The following is a 20,022-nucleotide window of genomic DNA, read 5'->3' as shown; positions in this document are numbered from 1 at the left end:
ATTTATCTGCAGTTAGTTAGACGAATTCATATATGGGATGAAATCGGATAGGGATGAACGAGTTTAAGAGTTTTTAAGAGTTTAAGAGTTTTAAGAGTTTTTAAGAGTTTTAGCCAAATGCTTTATAATATAGTATAGATAAAAGTTCACACTCACACTCACACTCACACTCACACTCACACTCACACTCACATTTTCAAAGATGTCATTAAACTAAGACCAAATTAATTAGAGTTTAGTGTAGAAAATCTAACAACAGGAATTTCGGATAATAGCAGAATATACCTGCTGCCAAACGCCTTCGTATCACTTGTTGGACAAGCGACACTTTCACACTCCACCACTGGAACATACAGAAAGCTGTATGGGTTGTACCTCACGCTTATACACTTGTTCCATTCTAATTGGTCAGTCGACAGCATAAAAAATCAAGTAGAGAAGCGTACGTTAGGCTAGTGGTTATCATTCACCCCATTAATTGGGGGAGGGAGGACAGGACAGTAGAATTACATATCGCACACGGCGCACGCCAGCAAGTAGCGTTAGTATATGGCTTTTCTTATGACGTCCACCTATTCTTCGGCTCCTATATTATTTAATTTTAAAACTAAAATACTAAAATCAATAGATTTAAATAGCAACCAACAGCCTACCCCCTTGAATCTAGGACCGGTGCTTCCTTCTCCACCGTCACCATCGATCCGACGTCGTTCCTTTCTTCTTCTCTGTTCTTCATCCTCTCTTCTTTCTGGTGATCTAATCCTTCTTTCATGTCCATAGTTTTTCTTTATTATTAATTTCGAAATGTATGTATGTATTTTATTGATGGTGCTGTTTGTGTATGAACCTTTGACCTGAATATAATTGAAAATTTTATTGTTGTTTTCGTAAATTGTTTGATGCATTCATGTTGATTGCATTTGTAAATTTCCAGATGAATGTTTTGATCTGTGTTTGTTTTTGTTTATTGGCAAAATCTTCCAAGAGGTTCGAGTCGGCGATCTCATTATGTATATATGTGTGTAAATTTTAGTTAAAACGGTACTCTTTGACTATTTACGATTGTTACTAGATTTCTTGAGTATATTGTAATGGTAGTTTTGTGGTTTTTTGCTTACTAATGATGTCAATGAACTGGATGCATGATATGGTGGATATATTGTGCTTCATAGTTCCAGTCTTAGATGTGAAGTAATGACCTATTCAATGAAAAGAACGATTGATGGTATCTTTGGTCGGCTAAGATCCTAATGTGTACCCTATCATGTGGAGTTATGCGGGGAATGAATAGTTGTTGATACCTGCGTTCTAATTTCCAACTCCATTTTTTGGAGAACTTCCATAAATATCTGTAATACTAAAAGGAAAAAGGTGGGTACTGTAGTTGATGAGCCATTTTTGAAGATTTTTGGGGTTTTGCTTGTCGGGCTTCTTTTGAATGATATGGTCGGTTGATTATGTGGAAATCTATCAGCAAATGAATACTTGTTAATGCCTAAACTTTTCCCCTTGGCAACTCATTCTTAAGAACCATTAAAGTAATTAGTCATTTCTTAAGCTTCTAGGGTTTTGTTCTCTTCTATATGGGATCTATAGCTATTTAATGCTCTGAATTATGGAATGGAATGGAATGATATTTGTTTGGTAACTTTATGTACGAAGACATCATTTCTCTTCTCCAATGGGTGCAATTCCAGGTAATTTCTAGATGCCCACTCTATATTCTTGTTCTTTACCACAATGTAGCACCATGTATTATTGGTTCCATTAATAAAGAGAGAACGTCATTTCCCAGTTGGCATTCTTCCTAGCCGTACCCCACCCAAACCCGTATCTCCTTTCTTTCAATTGATCTATGTGAAAATATCTTTGTAAGATATATGCAAGTGGTCTTTGTGTTTTATATTCTTTTGCTTCTTTAAACCTTTACTTTGACAAATTTTTTTCCGTGAATTCGTAAACACATACCACTTCTACTTGCTAATCTTGGTTGTCTAATGCTGTTATTCTTCTACTCTTTTACATGGCAAATAGGGATTTTCCATTGTCAACAGGAATAGAAAGATAATTCATCATTTGAAAGTTACTCTAACAATTTTATTTTATCTTTAAATCACAGAAATGGAGTCCAGTGCTAGTGAAGGTGTATATCCTCTACATCGCTCTAAAACCATTCATCTGGTACCTTTCATCCTATTATTTCCCACCCCCTGTCGTCCTTTGGTCAATGTCGATGGATTTGGTCATGGTAGCCTTGTGGTGCAAATTTTACTAGGTGAGGCATGCTCAAGGGATTCATAATGTAGCAGGAGAAAAGGACCACAGTGCTTATCTATCTGAAGAACTGTTTGATGCACATCTTACCACTCTTGGTTGGCAACAGGTTGGAACCATATAATATGTCATATTCTGTAGGCGATTACGATAACATAAACAATTGCACTTGATACATGACACAAAAGTACTACATATCATAGCAGTTTCACACAGCAATGACATCTTTAACTAAAGCACTTACAATATGTTATAACTATAAATTACTGCAACCTCGTTATACAAAGGCATCAGTTCCATTACATCCAAGAAATATGAATTCCCAAAAATTTAACAAAAATAATTCGCGTTCCTTCATATATTGGGTATTTTGGTCAATTGCAAACATTTTTCAACTATTATTTATTTACATGGTCATTGACGGAACTAAGTTAGAGGTCAGTTCAAATGTTAAGCTATATTTGATTTCATTATCTGCTCGTTAAGTTTGATGCTTAAAACAGTATTTCTTCGAGTGCCCCTCTTTCAATATGTTTATATGGTTGAGGCTCTTATGCATATTTTGAAGTCACTGGTACGAATTTTAGTAATTTTTGTATCTATTTGCAACTATACAGTGGAGTGATTTTCTTGGAATAATAGTAATTAAGAAACACTTGTCTATACAGATAGAAAGTAATCTTGTCTCCTATGTTTCTGGAAATCTATTACCATTCAGTTAGTGAAAATCAGAAGAATTAGACTACAAACATAATCTGTCATTGGCTGAAAACCAATCTCCTATACGTTAAATTTTTTAGTCAGATGATCTAGCCAAACAAGGATTAATAGCTGCACACAAACATAAAAATAGTGGCAAAGGAAGGGGGTAATGCACGAGACCTGGCCCTACAATATAGTGTCTCAAATCCCTGCTGAAAGTGTGAAATCCTCAAGTCCCTGCTGAATTGTTCTAGCGTTAATGAAGTGGGAATCCGAAGTGAGGTCGCGGTTTCGAATGGGGGCACCATCCACCTCCATTTGAGACACTGGGATTTTTCTCCCCCAAAATGGCCGTGGGACCAGTGCGGTACGGATGCTTCAGAGCGTGGCATGTACCCTTTCTTATGAGATACACTCGAATGAACATAAAAAATGATTGAATTCCTGAAGGCTTTTGTGCAAACCTGAAGCTGGGAAATAGGAGTTTGATAGATGTGGAATTAAAAATACATAACAAGAACCAGTCAGGTGAGGTAACTTACTTTGAAATGTAATACCATTGCCAACCCTTTATTAAAAGACCCAATCTGAGAAAGAAGAAGTAAATCATGCTACTGTTTAAGCAGACGCATATGTATGAAATAAAAGATCATAAAATCTTAACGTTTATCATGTTCATTGACCCTTGCATCTTCAATGGTCTGACCTCCATTGTGACTTTGATATATCTAACAGGTAGATAATCTTCGGAAGCATGTTCATGCATCTGGTCTTTCAAAGAGTGTTGAATTGGTTGTCGTTTCACCTTTATTGAGGTACGTTCTCCCATTCATTTATAACTAATGTGAATGAAAATGGGGTTTTGTGTTTATTAGAAATGCTAAGGGTTTGTGTTTCTTGATAAACCAAAAATTGAAGCCATGTTTAAGGGCCTATTTGTTTTTTTTTTCTCGTGTCTAGTAAATAATTAATTGTTGTTTTTTTGCTAAATAGAGCGTATGAATGACAGCAATTACCTTTTTAACCCTTTATTTGGATCAAGTGTTGATGATAAATGATTGTATAATAAATGTTCCGAATGACAAAAACAATATCAACGTATGAATTATTAATTGCTTTCTTTTTTCTTTATCAATTGTTTTTTTAACTTAAATTGCTGAATTTGTATTAAGAAATAATACAAATTTTATTTAATTTTTTTTACAATTTTCACACTAATCTTTTTGCACTGTAGGAGTGATCAAATGGTTTAAAGTCAAATTAAGATAAAAATAACGTGAGCCTTATACTTTATGTTCAATTATGATAATATTTTGCAAATTAAAGAGCTCACTAAATGTCAATATATGTTTAGCCTAGAATGATAACACTTCCATTGAACTCATTTAATATTATTAGCTTTAGTTGTTAATTTAGACAATATCGGAATAATAAAATTGGTTGTAATATTAAATTGTAGAATATGAAAAACTTGTTGGTTGGAGGCCAAGCAGTTATTGCGGTTCTAAACTGGAATCCTAGTTGGATTAGTGATTTGCTATAGCGGTTGACCGCGTGGTATAGTGGAAAAAATAATGGTTCATGTAATGTATATATGTATGTGTGTGTGTGTTGGGGATGGAGAGTGTATGCGGTACTTAATATATGTGATACATATCTTAGAGTAATATTCTATACAAGCATAAAGTTCAAGTTTTAACATCAAAACATAAAATTTTCTACCATAAAGTTCCAAAATTAGAAATTAAGTCATACATATCAAGTCACTCATCAAACCAAATCAAAAATCAAATAGCGGCCAAATCGTGGTAAATCGGGCCACGAATAGCGGTACTGCTATTTTGTAATGTGATAATGAATTTATGCAACTTTGAGGACCACTAACTATACTAATGCTACTATTGACTACTTAGGCTGGAGGTTTACTGTACTTCTTTTATTCAAAGGTAGAATTGGTTTAAAATGGAAAACTGGTGGCTTAATGTGGAAATGCTAACCCTTTAAGCCACCATTTTATTGATTAAGTCGTAAACAAGGTTTTTAATGTACGGAACCACGAGGCAGGACATTTTCCCTCTGCAAGGCGGCGTACGCCTTGAGGCTGAAAACAAGTAAAGTTCATAACTTCTAAAATGTAATCCGATATCAAACTATGAAAGTCATATAAGTCATAAATTACTATTAAGTCTTAAAAGCATAAATTCATTCCAAGTCATAATTTCAAAGAAGTGATCAAATTACATAGTTCCACCATCATATTCATAATGACTATCATCCTCGTCTTTGACATCAACTTGAATACTTTTTCTCTTCAATTGCATTGCCAACTTCAGTTTATCTGCTATCAGCATCTTCTTCATCAATTAGGTTTGAAATTCATTCATCATCTGAATACACATTTTCACCAATGAAAGGATCATCTTTCTCTTTTGGTGATGGTTTCTTCGTATATCTATGCTTCAACTTCATGTTGTAGACAAATGAACCAATACATTCTTCTTGTTCGTGCTTAGGCGATTTCTTTTCTCTCTATGCACTTGATTGAACGGATTTCAATTACATTCACATGCCGATACCGAAAACAAGACCAAGAACTCTTCTTAAAACTTTTTTTAACTTGGGAACATCATCTCCAAAGTAGCCCCATCGTTGAACTATATATCTATTAATGACAAAAACAATAAAGCAGTGAATCATTTATTTTACCTCCACGAATACCTACAATAATAGCTCCACAATCTGTTGTCTTGTCAAAATCACATTGAGAAGCAAACTTTGTATTTTGAAAGTTCTTCAAGTACTTTTGTCAATCTTGTTCTTGGACATGGTACAACATTTTTGCATATGCAAGCTGTAATCACTCAAAAAAGTGATATATTTCTCATTCAAATTGAAGAAACTTTACACTAATATATATACAACAAAGGAATCTATTTAAGGAAATTATACTATCATACTAAGAAAGGGAAATCCTAATTTGCTATATCTAACACTCCACCTCAAGTTGGAGCGAAGATGTTAATCATGCCCATCTTGCTACGAGTAAAATCTATTTGATCTTTCCGTATTTGCTTTGTCAGAATGTCTACAAGATGGTACTCTGTCCTGATATTTGTCTGTTGAATCAATGGAGGGTTTGTCTGAGTTCCCACAACATAGTCTCTGATAAGATAACAATCAACCTCAATATGTTTTGTCCTCTCATGGAATACTTGATTCTTGGTTATATGAATAGCTGACTGGTTATCACAATACAATCTCATCAAGTCGTCTGCAAGCTCACTTAGAAGCCCCCTTACCCACATCATTTCGCATGACACATCTGCCATGGCTTTATAATCTGAGTCAACACTTGATTGGGAGACAACATGTTTCTTGCTTTTCCAAGAAACCAAGTTTCCTCCGACAAATACACAATACTCGATAGTCTGTCTCCTAGAAACAGGACAATCTGCATCTGAGAGACCAAATATCCTCCCATCTCCTTCTTCAGTGAATGCACCCACTCGGATGTGACCTGATCTGAATAGAGTATCCCTAAGCCTGATTTGGCCTTAAGATACCTCAAAACATAAATTGTTGCATCCGAATGACATGTATAAGGAGCGGACATGAACTGCTCAAAACATTAACCAAAAACAATATATCTGGTGTCAAATAGTTTAACTTTCCAACCAATCTCCTGTATCTCTCTAGATCCTTCATAGGATTTCCATCATCTGTAAGAAGTTTTCAGTTTGCAAGCATCAAACTGTCCATTAGTTTATATCCCGATAAACCACACACAGATAGCATATCAAGAACATATTTCCATTAAGATAGAAGAATCCTCTGTGTAGATCGAGATACTTCTATCCCAAGGAAGTAATGGAGCTGTCCAAGATCATTAACTTGAAACTGAGTCAATAGAAATTGTTTCAACTCTGAAATTCCGGTGTTATCATCTCCGATGATAATAATGTCATCTAGATAGACCACTAGAATGATTTATCGAGCGTCATGGTGTCTAAAGAACACAAAATAATCCCGAGAGTTGCGAGTCATACCGAACTCTTGGAGAACATTTTCAAAAATATCCAAACCATGCTCTAGGGGACTGTTTGAGACCATACAATGAACATCGCGGTTGACATACCTTTTCGGTCTCCTCCTCAATAACAAACCCAAGTGGTTCCATGTACACCTCCTCCTCAAGAATACCATTAAGAAAGGCATTCTTTGCATCTAATTGATGAAGCGGCCAATAATTAATGGCTGCCAAAGCTATACAAATTCAAACATATGACATCTAGGCCATCCGAGAGAGTCTCATCGTAGTCAACCCCATAAGTCTGAGAACAACCCTTTCCAACTGAGCGATCTTTCAAAACGGTGCAATGAATCATCAGGATTAAGTTTTATTGTGAATACCCATTTACAACTGACTTTCTGCTTCCCATGAGGAAGGTGTGACGATCCATGTATGATTCTTTTCTAAGGCATCCATCTCCTCTTGCATTATTTTAAATCGCCCAGGATGATTAAGGGCCTCAATCACATTTTTGGGAACAATATAGGTATCAATATATGTTGTATAGGCACATGGCTCTAAGGAGAGATGAGAGTAGGAAAGATGATCATCGATGAGATACCGGGTACATGGTCGTGTGCCTTTTTGGAAGGCAATTGGAATATCGAGGGGAGGGGCACCAGGTTGGTCACAAGGCTCGGTATGTGGTGGTAGAGGTGTATTGGGTACTGGGTTGGAGACTGTGTCAATAGGCGATGATATGTGTGTATCAGGTGGTGGAATGGGAAACTCACCATAATCATGATGCACAGGTAAGGAATCTTGCGTCTCAGGCACTTGCCTATGGTGTTGTCGACTATACACCTTTATGAATCTAGTATCAGACGCTATTGTTTGAGTAGCAACATTTGGTGTTAATATCGGGAGGTGTAAGATTGGAGTATCAGAAGATTCAAAAGGGTCAGGTCGTCAGGAACAGGATTTGCGACTCTGGAGCACTGCTAGTAGGTTTGACAAAGAAGGGACTCAACTCATTGAAGGTGACATCAACACAGGTGAAATATCTATGAGTGGTTGGACTATAACAACGATAAACTTTTTGGACACGCGAATACCCAAGAAAACACACTTGATAGCATGTGCTGCAAGTTTATTATGTCCCGGACGATGACCATGAACATAAGAAACACATCCAAATATTTTAGGAGTCGGGGGAAAGGGAGTGCCTTTGGAAAATAGAATGGAAAAAAGGTTGTCTTTCCTTTAAGGACAAAAGATGACATACGACTAATCAGATAATTAGCTGTAAGAACTGCATTAGCCCTAAAACTGTGGTACATTGTAGTGAATCATCATAGTGCCTGCCACATCCAGTAGATGGCGGTTCTTTCGTTCAACAATGCCATTTTGTCAGGGTGTATATGCACATGAAAATTCATGCATAATACCATGCTTAGACCGGTAACTTGTAAAATCATGAGAGAACTATTCTTTTGCATTATCATATAGCAGTGTTCTAATGCAAACATCAAACTAGGTTTTGACATAGGCATAAAATTCACGGAAGATAGAAAATATTTCGTCCCGAGACTAAAGTAAGTAAACCAATGTTGCACGAGAAAATTCATCGACAAACATAATGAAATATTTAAAACCAGAATAGGGCCTCGAGGTGGCCCGAGGCGTAAGAAAAATTATGAGTCATGAGTCATAAAGAAAAAAATTAATATATCAACAAAGTAAAAAATTAATATACCAAGAAAGTGGGGGTGGGAAGTGGGATTGTGACACATGGAAACTTGAAGGGACCTTTTTTAGAGATAAAACAAAGACTCGAACAAATAAAGATAAGATGTGTGAGGAAAAATAATATTAACAGCTGTTAAAGTGGAGGCATACGCCTCAATGGTGCTCACCGCCTCATGCACCGCCTTGTATTATACTCAAGGCGTACGATTCAAAAATAGATTGAAAAGCGGCGCCTGAATAGCGGTTTTATGGTGCCTCGCCTCAAGGCGCGCCTTGAGGCACACGCCTCAAACGCTTTTGAAAACCAAGCTTCTACATTATTTTATTTTAATTGTTTAGTAAATCTGGGTGTTAACAAATTAACAGGACACGGCCCCCATACATCCGAGTGAATGAGTTCAAACAAGGTGTTGACGTGACTAGACTTGCTAGGGGGATAGGGACAACGGGTATGTTTACCCAACTGATATGACTCACATGTTAACTCATGAAAGATCAAGTCTTAATTATTTCTAAATAGGCAAAGAAGGGTAGCCTAACTGACAGTGCACCTCTCTAATGCTGGAATCACAAAGGTTTGGAGCTGGAGATCGCAACATAGACAAGCGATAAATACCCTGAGATTCGAAGCCGGTGCCAGTCAACTGGTTCATTCCCAATTCTTGAAACACACAATGTGTGGGAAAAAAAGGTTACTGAACAATTAAGTTTTCTGGTAACGGGTATGTTTACCCAACTGATATGACTCACATGTTAACTCATGAAAGATCAAGTCTTAATTGGTTCTAAATAGGCAAAGAAGGGTAGCCTAACTGACAGTGCACCTCTCTAATGCTGGAATCACAAAGGTTTGGAGCTGGAGATCGCAACATAGACAAGCGATAAATACCCTGAGATTCGAAGCCGGTGCCAGTCAACTGGTTCATTCCCAATTCTTGAAACACACAATGTGTGGGAAAAAAGGTTACTGAACAATTAAGTTTTCTGGTAATTTGGTTAACAAAAATGACTATCTGGGAAGGTAGGAACATATAAAGCAGATGATAAGTTGAGGTTTGACAGGTTGCTAGCGGATCCTATGCCCATAATTTGACACGAAGATCCATTAGCAAGCCGAACGGGATTATGGGGTATATTATTCTCAAGATTGGATAAAAGGTCTTTGTTCTTGGTCATGTTATGTGTGGCTCCTGATCAATAATCCAAGGTGATGAGCATGTCGACAAACAAGTAGATGTGATACCTGATTGTGCTGTACTAGCACAAAAAGTAGTTCGAACCTAGGCTCGAGGAGGATCTGAAACTGAAAATTTATTTGAAGTTGATTGTTGCAATGGAACTTTCTCCCCCATTATGATATGTAATTTGGAACAAGTTAGACAGTAGCTTCACGACTTTGGTAACTCAAAAGGAGTCACAAATGAAGGACGCTTATACCAAGAACACGAACCAAAACGGTACGGGTTGACAGCCATATTGGCATTTCAGATCTGGAAAAAAACCAAAAAAATAGTGGGAGGCAGGGTTGTTCTGGCAGCAGCAGGGGCTATTACAGCAGTAGCAGGGGCTGTTCGGGTGGCAAGAGGCTAGATCTCGGTCGGATGATGCCAAAGAAAGGGGCTGGAACTGAATTGCTAGTGGTGGCAGGGGTGGTGGCTAGGTTTCTGGCAGATTGCGGACAGTTCCGGTCCAGTAGGGTTCCGGCGAAGGTGGCTGGAGGTTCGGCAGGTAGAAAGATAAAGCAGTAAATGCTTCAAAATAAACTCAAATTGATAAAGCTGTGTAAACTAGACAAATTTATGAGACACAATATGTTCAAAGAAATTTGAAGGGGGGACATATATCTTTCTTTCTTTAATATCAATAATCTCTGAATGAGAAACCGATAGATTATGAGCTGCGTGCCCCAAGTGTTATTGAAACAATTATCTTTTAAGAGATATATGAGTAGTTGGTGGGGTATTAAACAAGAGTTGGCTTGGGCTTTTGCCTTTTTCAATATTAGTCTCCAAAGAATTGAGAACTAATATATTGTGTGGTTTGCCCGGATTATACATGCAAAAATATATATATATACACACACACACCCCAACAGGGAAAACATATATACATACAATATATGTATATTAATAGATGACATAATCAAATGGGTTTATGAAAAATGTTGAGAAATGTGAGAATCAATGAAACATGTGTTAAATTGTGAAACATACAATCACATGTCAAAAAGTCTCACTTCATGCAAGAAATACATGTTCAGTATGTATCTTGTCTAAGTGTATATCATTCGGTATGTATTTTGTTTTGATATGTATTTTGTCCGGTATGTATTTTGTTTTGATATGTATTTTGTTTTGATATGTATTTTGTCCGGTATACATTCTACTAAGTATGTATTATGTTGAGTATGTATAAATTATATTGTACTTTGTTTGCCTTTTTAAGTAGTTAAGTTGGAAGGATGGCTAGCATCATACCAAAAATAAGATCATGAAAGGGTTCTTTTGTAGAAGTGTGGTGTTGAAATTGAGGTGCCAGGAGAAGATGAAAAAAATGATACAAATATATGTAATGCAGTTTTGTAGCAAAGTTATTATTGGGGAGTGAAAACAATGAAAGAACATCTTGCTTTCGCACATAAAGATATTACACCGTGTTCGAACGTACCCCCGGAAGTCAAGAAGATCAACCACTATTTTGCAGGACATTTAAAATACAAAGTTTGCTTCTCAATGCATTGAAGTGATTGTGGAGACTACTTTGTTGGTGGTTGTGGCAATAAAGTAAATGATTCGGTACTTTAATTTTACTTGTTCAACCGAAGCATGCAAACGTAAATTGAAGTACGTTCAATCAATTACCCACGAAGGGAAGAAATCACTTAAGTAGGAATAAGATGAATAGCTTGATGTATATTATGTACGAGATGTTGAAACATAGATTTATGAAGAAACTATAAATAAAAGAGGAAGATGATCTTTTGATTGATTAAGATGTGTCTTCGGATGACTAATGGATCTTTTTGCTCGATGAAGACGCCGACAATGAATCGATTGAAGTTGGCGATGCAATTGAGGATGAAGGCCAAAGTTCCGCATGAATGAAAGAGGAAATGTATTTAAGTAATTTGGAAGACAAGGATGATAGTGATTATGAATAATGATGGTGGAGCTATGCAATTTGGTCATATTTAATGAAACTATGACTTGTCGAATCATTGAATTTATGTTCTAAACAGTTATAAGTAGTTATTTTTTTTAATCGATTTTATGACTTTCATATAGTGATATGGTATTATGATATACATGTCAGTTTTATTTGTTTTCTTGCCTCGAAGCTTATGCCTTGCCTTGCCGAGGGAAATTGCCTCTGCTTCGTGTTTTTCCATTCCTTAAACCTTGCATAGAGAACTATCTACCTGCTCCCCTAATCAACTTCTTCACTATTATTGTTGAAGCTCATGTTGGTCAGAATTGAAATTGCTATGCTTCAGTCAAATTCCGTTTGGCGAGCTTACTTACCGGCGGTTCAACATTGGCGAGCTTACTTACCGGGAACGTGTTTTATAGTGTATAAGGATCAAAAAAGCTTAAAGTTTCTGTTACAACAACGAAGTACGAACCTGGGGCAGCAAAATTGGGTGGCCAATTTACTTGGCTACCAGTTTGATATTTGTTATAAGCCTGGTCGCGAAATTCGGGCTGCTGATGCGTTATCATATAGGCTGAGGAAGGTGCGCTGACTTCGTTAATGTCCTGTCCAGTGTGGGTCCAAGGGCCCAACTTATTGAAGAAGCCCGTAAGGAAGCTGATATTCAGAAAATGGTTCAAGACTTGCAACAGGATCCTAATTGTCACTCGGGTTACACCGTTAGACAAGGAATACTTTATTATAAGGACCGCTTGGTGATTTCTCGGACATCAAAATTTATTGCTTGCCATGGGGTCTAGATAGAGCTATTCAAGATATGTGTGATATGTATTGACTTCAAATTTGTTTTCATAGACCTTTTTTCTTTTTATAACATGTTTCTTTCATATATGATTCTCTGTATTTGTTTGGTTGTATAAAAAGAAGTGTAGAGCAACTTTCAGCCTTTCTTGGATAACCGTTTGGTTAGTTGTTAGCAGTCTGACTGGTTCAAGTCGATTTCAGAAAACAAGATCAAATTAACTGCCATTTTTTATGTTATATGCTCTATGTTGATAACTACTTTGTCCTCGTCTATTTGTAGTTATGCCAAGTTGACAAGGGAATGTATTTTGCCTTCTGCATCATGATAAGATCAATGTATTGTATAAGATAAAACCACTTAACTTTTCTGCTTGTAGGACCATGCAAACAGCAGTTGGTGCTTTTGGAGGTGAAGGTTCTGCTGATGGGAATGATGTGCCTCCATTAATGGCAAAAAATACGGGTAATAGTAATCGTCCTGCAATTTCAAGCCTCAATTGTCCTCCATTCATTGCTGTGGAGCTTTGTCGAGAACATTTGGTAAGTGATATAATATCTATCATGCAGATATTAGAAACAATAGATTGTTTTCACCAAATGAATGATTGAAGTTAAATACAAAAAGTGATACATGCAATTTCTAAGTTGTGGTGATTTAGTCTTTTTGCCTTTCTGGATGCATTATACTCCTACAAACTCCAGTTTGCATGATTATCTTCCAGCAAGGACTATCATGCTTTTCATTTCATTGGAATTTGCTGGTTCTATGCAACTGGTTCTTACTACTTTAGACTCTGGCTTTCTTAATGCCTAATTGATTTTCTCATAAATATCAAGTGGAGGTGGTTTGGCAGCTTTATTTCTGTACATTTGCTCAATCTCATAATTGCAAACTGTAGTTATAAAAAACATGTTTTGTTCTACTTGGCAAATGGAAAATGTTGGAGAGCATAGAGTTATTTGTGTAACATTGGAAGAAAATATTACTTATTTGTGTAACATTGGAAGAAAATCCAAGGTTGATTTATTTGTGTAACATAAATCCAAGGCCATTTATGATATATGGGCTACTCTGTGTAGACAAGATGAATGTAGCAGAAATGTGAACGTCAAGATGAATATAAGAAGAAACAAGGATGAGTAGGACTAGAGGCTTTTGGTCATATTGAAGAGAAACTGATTTCAATGCTGCTTGACAATTTATGACTAGATCCTGGGACATATCATTGAGAAGGGGAGATTATATCAAGTGAAAGGTGTTAGGACGGGAAGACAGAAACATGAGAGATCAAAAGAAATGGAATCTCTACAGGGATTTGTCTTCAGATAGGAGAGCGTGAGAGACTTGATTGCTTTAAAATGTTCAGGTTTCAATTTTTGTTTGTGATAAAATGCTGATTATTGTATATATTGAAGAGGTGAAGCAGACGATGCATGAATATCTAAGAGGTCTTTGTGAAGTCAGTGTATTGAGGATGTGTATTGTTCACAAAATCTTCCTCTGTTGTTTTGTGTCAATAATTTCATGTTTGGTGGTTAATGAAATACATTCACTGGAAATACAATTTGCAGCCTACTATGATATTACTGCTTTGGTAAAAAAAATTCTCAATTGATTATCTTTCTTGTTGCCTTAAGATAGTATCCTGCTGAAATCTTCAGTTCTCGATTTTGTATGCCTTGTCAATTCTCGTATTGTATTAATAGCATTATGCATTATTGTTTGATTTTTCATTTACTTTCTTTCCAACCTTAAACGATGACATATTTATATGCTGCTGAATTCATTTAAATGTAATTCATGTAGGGCGTTCATCCATGCGACAGGAGGAGAAGCATAAGCGAATACAAAGCTATGTTCCCAGCAATTGATTTTTCTTTGGCAAGTAGCTTACTTAATTTTCTTACTAGTTTTGAAGTTTATCAAATTCAGAAATGCATCATCTTTTCATATATAATCGTCATCCATCGTGGACTAGTAATTTGGTTTCAAAATCCTATTAAAAGTGCCAAGTATACTGTTTGACGTTTTATTCAGATAGAAAATGATGGCGATGTTCTGTGGACGGCTGACACTAGAGAAAAGAATGAAGAAGTTGCGGCAAGAGGAGTGAAATTTATGAAATGGTGATTTCTTATTCTACTTTGTCATCCATATGCCTTGCTTTTCAGTTCATGCCTACTCATCGACTCTTTAGTTAGCCATTTTGAACATGCACCAAAAGCAGAAAAGAAAGAACAGGTGAAGCCACTTGATATGTAAATGGTTTATCAGGAATTTTCTGAGTGGCCCTCGATGGTTGAGTGACCTTTTAACATTTTATTAAGCAGGAGTTAAAGGGACACATAAGTAGTTCATTTAATTATATTACATATAATTATCTTTAGAATATGTAAACGTATGTGAATTCAACTTCTTTGATACTCCATCAGTTTGATATAGTGAGTGGTTTCATTGTTCCATTTATACTGTTAATTAGAAAGGTTCGGAAAGATTGCTCACGAACTGGAATTGAGAAAAGCCCAATTAGTCCCTTCATAGTATAGAGGATGGCACTTTTTATCTTTTGTTCTCTTATGTTTCTTTCTTCAGTGAAGACTGAAAATTAGTCTCATGCTACTAGCCAAAGAAATTAACCCTATTGCCCTCTCACACACAATCTGTTTTCACCTAAACGTTATGCAGGTTGTTGACACGGGAAGAGAAGGAGATAGTGGTTGTTACTCATAGCGGTTTCTTGTTTCATACATTGGGTGCATATGGAGACGATTGCCATCCCACGTTGAAGAAGGAAATGTCCAAACAGTAAGTCGTTTATTCTGTTGCTATTCTTTTCTTTCCTGTGAATTAAAATGATATGACACTTGTCCTGGAAGGAAATATAAAGCATCAGATGATTTTGTTTCAGTCCTTCGGAATCTGTTGGTTGTTAACTTTACTAGTTCAAATAGTTTGATTTTTTTTGTTCACTACATAGGAATAACATTATTGAGTTCTTGGTGTTGGAGGAAGACAAACATCAGTATCTACACACTACAGAACAGTGTTGTGAGGATAGAGTAAATATATGGTTACCATCAAAATTACCGTCTTTTTCTTTTTTGAGGAGAGTGTAATTATGATGAGAGAATGTATATTACACCTCTTGTTATTTTCTACTTATAGGAATTCAGACAAGTTTTCTGAGCTGTTGATGTTGACTTGCCCAAGGATAAGTTAACCAAACCAACAACCCTAATATGTCCTATCCGGGGGTAAGGAGTCGAGAGGTTGTTTTTGTGAAGACCCGCGACAAAGTGTACGAAAAGAAAGGATAAAGCTTGTTCAAACACATCCATATGGGGAACCATTCATATATAGTGCATGATGCCACATCCAAGTTGTTAGATTATTTAAGATGGGATAGATGAAAGTCCCCTAGTTTTTGAAGTTAGAAGTCAAGGCTAAAAATCTGACGTAAGGCCTAAAGAGAGAGAAAGATGGTGATGCATTGAATTCATTTCCTTGTGAGTCTCATAGCCATACGAGAGCTTGGATGGCTTGGTATTGTGCACACCACGTAAAAAGTAAAAAGCACGATAAATCTTGAGCTTAAGTGTTTATTTTAGATTTCTAATATATGAATTCTAAGCACAACACCTTTGCTGGATCCTTGCAAAGCATTCTTCTTATGCATGACATTCTGACATAATTAAGAACGCATTTGCCCATCAGAAATAAAGGTTATTCTTTTAAATAACCCAAAGTATCACATGAAAAGGGTAAATCTGAAGTAAGCTCTGTTTCTTTTTTCAGCTTCAACAACTGTGAGCTTCGCTCTGTGGTCATCGTCGATAGAAGGTATCATCTCGAAATCTAAAACTCAAGAATGGTTTGTTTAATCTCTAAAACCATCTCTTTTGTATTGTGCAGCATGATTGGGTCAAACCCTTCAAAAACCGACTTCCCTGGGAAAATTCCTAGCGGCCCTGATGTCCCGAGTGATGCTGTTTAGCAGAGAATCATCAATCATCATTGTCATGCCATTCTCGGACCCAACATTCTGATTTTTAATTTCCAGTAGGAAATTAGACAAGTAGATTCTATATCGTGTTACAAGTCTGTCAAATAAGTGTCACGAAAAATACTTGCAATTGCAACCACAAGATATATGTATGTGTTATACTTTAGTATTGGATTCTCTTAAATATTTGGACATTGAAATCAACATCATGCATCAGACTTCAGAAATGGGTTAAAACATTCGTTACAGTTCTCTTTTCGTTCGTTATGATTGCCAAAAGTAGAGTCCTCGAGAACATACGGGATTTGGAAAATATTTCATTATGGTTACACATTTTTTATTTTCTTGTGTTTTTCTATTCTTCAGGTCTTATTTTCTCAATGACAAAAAGTAACCTTAAGATTAATTTTTGTAAGAGCCCCCGAGAAGAGAATATCGATGAGATATAATTAAAGTTTAGACCATGATGGACCCTTAACACCCTCTCTTCAATAGAGGCTATACAGGCATGAATCGTTATAGAGTATTGAAATAGGATGTGAGAATATGCGGACCCTCGTTAATCTCTAAAAGAGCCTTTGATTGAATAATGAATGTGTTGAGCAGAAATGATCTACCAAGTCTGGGCCTGACTGTCTAGTAAAATCAAGTATATCTAACCTTGAAAAACATTTATGAACCGTAGCCATAAATACAAAAGGGAATGTATTCGAGAATTATTCATTAAATATTTATCCGTCAGAAATTTATAAAATTATTAATTTTAAAATATTTTTCCAATAAATATTTAAAACATATAAATCTGTAAAATATTAAAAAAAAACTAAAAAAAAGAAATGCAGCTAAATATCATACATTAAACTAAAAAACAATTATCTCAACCAGTTTAAAGTAGCACACAATTCTTCCAAACAAAAACCAAATTGTTTCAAACAAACAGACGATATTCAATTCGGTGGCGGGGGAAATATTGAGATTGACTGAGGTGTCTGACCAAAACAATTATATTTTTTAAGTTGTTTATCATGTCGCTCCTCCTCCACCCGCCATCGCCCGTCGTCGCTCCTCCTCCGTCGTCCGTCGACGCTGATTTTCTTCCTGTAAAACTTTAAGTTCGGTCATTAAGGCTTCAATTTCCTATAAAATAAAGAAAACGTTGTAATATTTAATTTGAATTATAAATTAAATCGACAAACATCATCAAAGAAAAAGAGGCACATACCTGACTCTCTGATGACGATGAACCACCTTGTGTGTAGTTCGCAGTCAAGGCTCAATTGGGATCCTGGTTGCACCCGAACCCAAATAAACGATCTTTCTTGCTTCTCCCAACCGCCTGCTCCTACAACTCTTTATCAACTAAGGGATAGGTGGAGGGATAATCGCCGTATCTTTGGGTGAGACCCATTAAATAGTCATCCCTATATATGGTTTAAAAAACATTACAAGTCAATTTTGACAACATGACGGATGTAAATGGGACGTTTCCAGACAAAACAATAGTGATACATACATAAATTGTAGCCAAAACAATCCTAACGTTTTCCCAACAAATGACAATCGAAACTAAATATTGATGCTTACAGAATTATTAGCTTAAACAATCCTAATGTTTGCCCAACAAATGACAACCCAAACTAGATTTTAATTTAAAGGACTTGAATGTTTGCCCAACCTAGATAGATAGTTACGTATTCAATTATAAACATTAAAATAGATAGATATACTTACCATGACCTGGCTACACTTAGAGGTTACGTACCCCCTAGAATCCGTAGATGCGGCATCTCCACTTGACCTCTTCTTATACATAAAATCGAACAATTCCACAACGGTCGAGGGCATGACGTCTTTTGCTTGTGTCTACAAAGGTCAAATAATATGAACATGTGTTAATTATAATTTTAAAAAATCAAATAATATGAACATGCTCTGAAAATGTGATCGATCCCCCGGTGTGTAGCGCAACTTGGCTATCGCGGTTCTCACGCGCCACACCGGAAACAACCCTCCAATTGTCATTGTTCCAACAATCGATCATCTGGCTCCACACATCTGAAGATATCCAGCTAGGGTGGGAGTTCTTCAACACACTCATATCTCAGTGTGGGTCGGTTTCATCGTATTGAGGATACCCATTCCTCTTTGATTTTTCCCTAGCTTTCTTTCTCATGGCACTGGAGTTGTCATTATATGGTTTGACTGACTTTCTCTCCCATGTCTCTAGAATATGGGTGTTTAAAGCCAAATCCTAAGTGTAGTAGCCCTATACGTAAAAATTTAGTCGATTTTTAGGTTCAAAAATTAGCAAAATTTAACAAGTTGAATATATACCACGAACCTGGAACCGCTCCCACATTCGACATCTCACATCCCTTGGGACAAGTGATCCATGGGCTGTCAAGCAGCTCTCGGTTGATCTTGGTAATCCAACCGATCACTTTGGTCTTATTAAAACTAAATAATGAATTGAATTAGTATCAATACAAAGAACAATTATTTTTTTTATCAATTAAAAGATATAAATGTATTTACTTTTTGCCGAGGAAACCACGGTTGTTGTGGAAGCGGCTCCAAAGCAGCGCTACCACGACCAGACTCTATCTCCTTCAGGTGTGCCGAAACACTACTAGAGACTCTACCCATACTGCGACAAGGTGTACTGCCACTACCTCGATCAGTAATCCTAATACGCGACATTGTCGATTTTTTTACAAAGCAAAGTTAGAAAACAGACAACAATAATTCAAGTATACAATAAAGATTCCACACAATAACAAATGTCAAAAAATGGTTCACTAAGATTTAAAAATGGAAACAATAAAGATTTAAAACAGCTAGACAAAGTTTACTAAGACTAAATTTAATATGAGAATTTAATCATCTGAGGAGTGATTAGACAAGTCAAGTTCTTCATCCTCAGAGTCACTATCTGAGTCTTGTAACTCTTCTTCGTCACTACTCTCATCAACATGCCAGTTGCGATGATCATTGGAAACTTCGATGTTGTCTTCCACTGTGACAATATGGGCTCTTGCACATCTTCCTTTCCCCCATGTTGGGTTATTCTATCATTTTCCTGGAAAAACTGTTCTTCGTCTATATTTTCATCTGACGGTAATTCAGGGGTACTCGATGCTAAGTCATAGACCCCTCTTGGCTTTGTCTTCACACAGATATTAGGACTGAAATTCAGTGTAAAATTGTATTCGTCTTGAAAGTTAATTTTGTCTATAATTGTATTAAAGTCATCGTGTTTGACTTTTCATAGATAGTTTGACTTTGACTTTGTCTACATGTTTGACCCTATATAAAGGGTAAGTCTTTGTT

The 20,022-nt window shown here is 36.3% G+C and overlaps 1 protein-coding gene across 1 annotated transcript; it reads left to right on the top strand.

The window, feature by feature from the left end:
- The first annotated feature begins 524 nt into the window (after positions 1–524).
- Positions 525–16,939, top strand: LOC112508862 (phosphoglycerate mutase-like protein 1). Its single transcript, XM_025113668.1, has 10 exons — positions 525–751; positions 2,120–2,181; positions 2,276–2,383; positions 3,712–3,791; positions 13,066–13,228; positions 14,496–14,570; positions 14,727–14,815; positions 15,375–15,494; positions 16,485–16,529; positions 16,602–16,939. Exons 1-10 carry the CDS (start codon positions 550–552, stop codon positions 16,681–16,683), a joined length of 1,026 nt encoding a protein of 341 aa, XP_024969436.1. The 5' UTR covers positions 525–549; the 3' UTR covers positions 16,684–16,939.
- Positions 16,940–20,022: the final 3,083 nt, after the last annotated feature.

The sequence above is a fragment of the Cynara cardunculus genome (genome assembly GCF_001531365.2).
Source record: "Cynara cardunculus var. scolymus isolate 2C chromosome LG 3, CcrdV1, whole genome shotgun sequence".
In the NCBI taxonomy this organism is placed as follows: Eukaryota; Viridiplantae; Streptophyta; class Magnoliopsida; order Asterales; family Asteraceae; genus Cynara; species Cynara cardunculus.
The sequence above is the reverse complement of the archived record's forward strand: the minus strand, read 5'-3'. Positions and strand labels throughout refer to the sequence as shown.

What these genes read in the sequence shown, in the direction of transcription:
- LOC112508862 (XM_025113668.1), top strand. Translation starts at nt 550, where the DNA reads ATGGCTTTTCTTATGACGTCCACCTATTCTTCGGCTCCTATATTATTT. An exon ending in TTCATCCTCTCTTCTTTCTG is followed by an intron (nt 752 to 2,119) that starts GTGATCTAATCC and finishes TTTAAATCACAG; the next exon opens with AAATGGAGTCCAGTGCTAGT. An exon ending in CAGCAATTGATTTTTCTTTG is followed by an intron (nt 14,571 to 14,726) that starts GCAAGTAGCTTA and finishes CGTTTTATTCAG; the next exon opens with ATAGAAAATGATGGCGATGT.